The sequence below is a fragment of the Nicotiana tomentosiformis genome, chromosome 3 (assembly GCF_000390325.3).
Source record: "Nicotiana tomentosiformis chromosome 3, ASM39032v3, whole genome shotgun sequence".
NCBI lineage: Eukaryota > Viridiplantae > Streptophyta > Magnoliopsida > Solanales > Solanaceae > Nicotiana > Nicotiana tomentosiformis.
Window position 1 is genome coordinate 80,219,284 of NC_090814.1, and position 2,646 is coordinate 80,221,929.

General features: G+C 39.6%; 2 protein-coding genes across 2 annotated transcripts; both read right to left on the reverse strand.

The window, feature by feature from the left end:
• Window positions 1-576: 576 nt before the first annotated feature.
• On the reverse strand, window positions 577-1,368 carry LOC138908070 (uncharacterized). Its single transcript, XM_070198709.1, has one exon. It carries the CDS (start codon window positions 1,366-1,368, stop codon window positions 577-579), a length of 792 nt encoding a protein of 263 aa, XP_070054810.1.
• A 327-nt stretch (window positions 1,369-1,695) lies between these two features.
• LOC104105593 (uncharacterized) lies at window positions 1,696-2,160 on the reverse strand. Its single transcript, XM_009613939.2, has one exon. It carries the CDS (start codon window positions 2,158-2,160, stop codon window positions 1,696-1,698), a length of 465 nt encoding a protein of 154 aa, XP_009612234.2.
• Window positions 2,161-2,646: the final 486 nt, after the last annotated feature.

Here is a 2,646-nt window from a genome sequence, read left to right on the forward strand (position 1 = left end):
TTGATATGACCTTATACACTGTGTTGCAGCAGACTATAGGTCTATAGTCCCCAACTGCTTCTGCATGGCTACTCTTAGGAATTACTGTAATGATTGTGTTATTAATTACCTTCAGCATCTTCCGTGACTTGAAGAACTCTAGTACTCCCTCCTCAAGGTCTTTTATGATAATGTCCCAACTATCTTTGAAAAATTTGCTGCCATATCCATCAGGACATGTGGCTTTTTCCCCATCAATTTGCCATAAAACCTGTTTGACCTCCTTCTCAGTGAAGTCTTCATTCAACATGTTTCTCTGTTCCTCTGTCACTATTGGTTCTTTTCTCACCAAATTACTGCATACATGTATTCTATCTTCTTTTGTAGATCCTAGTAGTTCAGTATAAAAATCCACAAAAGCCCCTGCTATCCCCTCCATGTTAGTGACCATACTACCTTTGGAATTCTTGATTGAAAATTTTTTGTTGGCATTCCTTCTAGCCTTCATAAAACTATGAAAGTATATATTATTCTGGTCTCCTTGTTTCAGCCACTGCATTTTGCTTTTTTGCCTTAGGAACTGATCACTTGCTTGCTTTAATCTCCTATAATTGTTTGCCAATTCCTGCTCCTTTCAAATAGACTCTTATTGGTGGGGCTTCGTTGAATCTGTTTTCGACACTTCTCTAGCTCTTCCTTAGCTTGTTCTGCTTTCAGTTCTATGTCACTAAATTTGTTTCTATTCAGCCGTTGGAGTACTTTCTTCAGCATGTTAAGCTTCCCCACTAACTGATACATTATTGTTCCTCTGATTTCATTATTCCAGCTATCCCCCACTCTTACCTTGAATTCAGGATCCATACTCCATATGTTTAAGTACTTGAATGGTCTGTTGATCCTCTGGTTTCCATTTTCCCAATTTATCATAGCTGGGCTATGATCAAATAAGCCCTCAGTCATATAGTGGACCATAGAAACTGGCAGCTGTGATAACCAGTCCATGTTTATCAATACTCTGTCGATTCTGCTATGTACTCTGTCTTCTAAACTTTGTTTGTTGTTCCAGGTGTAATAGGCACCTGTTGATCTCAACTCTTGGAAGTAGCATGTATCATAACACTGCCTGAAATCTCTTGTTTCAGCCATTGTCACTGGGCTGCCTACCCTATCTTCCTTGTACAGAACACTATTGAAATCAGTCATCACAGCCCATGGACCTCGAGTATGGTTGTAGAGCTCCTCTATCTCCTTCCATAGGTTCCTTCTAAGTGCCATATCATTGTACGCATATACCATTGTTACATGGGGTTTCTTTCCAGTTCCTTTGTGTCTGACTTCACTATGAATTAATTGATCAGTGGTTCTCAGTATGCATACTTCATATATCATTGGCTTCCACAATAACCATATTCTCCCCCGTGGGTGTTGTGCCAAATTAGTTGTATACGACCATCCATCACATAGATTAAGAGAAGCTCTGTGAGCTTTGGCTCTCTTAATCTTAGTTTCCAGGAGACCAAACAAGGCAACACACCACTATTATGCATAAACAGATGAATATCTCTCTGTTTATATGGCTTGTTGAGTCCCCTGATATTCCAGAATCCGATCTTATCTATTAGGTAGGGGATTACCCCCACCCCTCCCATATTCTGGTCCAGCCACACCATGTTCTCCCTCAGGGTTAGAAGAACTGGTTTTGCCTTGTCTTTGATCTTATATATTCATATCCTTGTCAAATACATCAAATGCATTCTTTGTAGGGATTTCCTTGTCAGGTAAAATAATTACATTCTTTGTAGGGATTGCATTGTCTTCATTTGGTTGCTTCCTTGTCACCTTTTCACTAATTTTGTTTTCTCCCTTTTTGTTCCCCACTGCTTGAGTAGTTTCCTCCCCTGCTTGTTTCTCCTTCTCAATTTGTTTTCCTCGCAATTCTGCTTCTTCCTTGTGCAACTTCCTACATTCTTGCATTTCATGTCCAAAATTCTTACATTTTGGACACAATGTAGGCTTCCATTCATAGTACACCTCTTGCTTCACTATTTTCCCCACCTCATTCTCAAACATGACTTGTGTAGGGTATTGCTGATTTGTTGACACTTCAACTAGCACCCTAGCAAATGCTAGCCGTTCCTTATTGGTTGTTGCTCTGTCAGCCTTTAGAGGTTTCCCTACCATCCTTGAAATTTTTGGTAAGAGCATTCTTCCCCCAGTATTTGATATCCAAACCCTTGAGTCTAATCCACACCGAAATTCTGTCTACTCTTTCTTTGCTCATATCTATGTCTGGTTCCCATGGCTTTACCACTATAAGCTTTTTATCAAACATCTGATCTCCCTCCTAAATAACTTTGGTTCTGCTTTCAATTGTGTGGAATCGCACCAGAAAACTCCTATATTGACTTGCGCGATCTTATCAATACCCAATCCTCCCCAAATCCTATGAAAATATTTATCAACTACAGCCAGTGGGGGATTGGATCCTAGAACATAGCGTATCACCGCTGATTTCGAGAATACAATTTCATCTTTGATATCTTCCATAGTAATTTTGACATTTTCTCCAGTCGTTTCCTCATAATTTAGGTTTAAACCCTCCGCCTCTGGTGCTGTTCCCATAATTTTACTCCATAAATTTGTTTTAGGGCTCATTTGTTCCTTACT

Coding starts and splice junctions, on each gene's coding strand:
- LOC104105593 (XM_009613939.2), bottom strand. CDS start 2,160: ATGGTAGGGAAACCTCTAAAGGCTGACAGAGCAACAACCAATAAGGAA.
- LOC138908070 (XM_070198709.1), bottom strand. CDS start 1,368: ATGATATATGAAGTATGCATACTGAGAACCACTGATCAATTAATTCAT.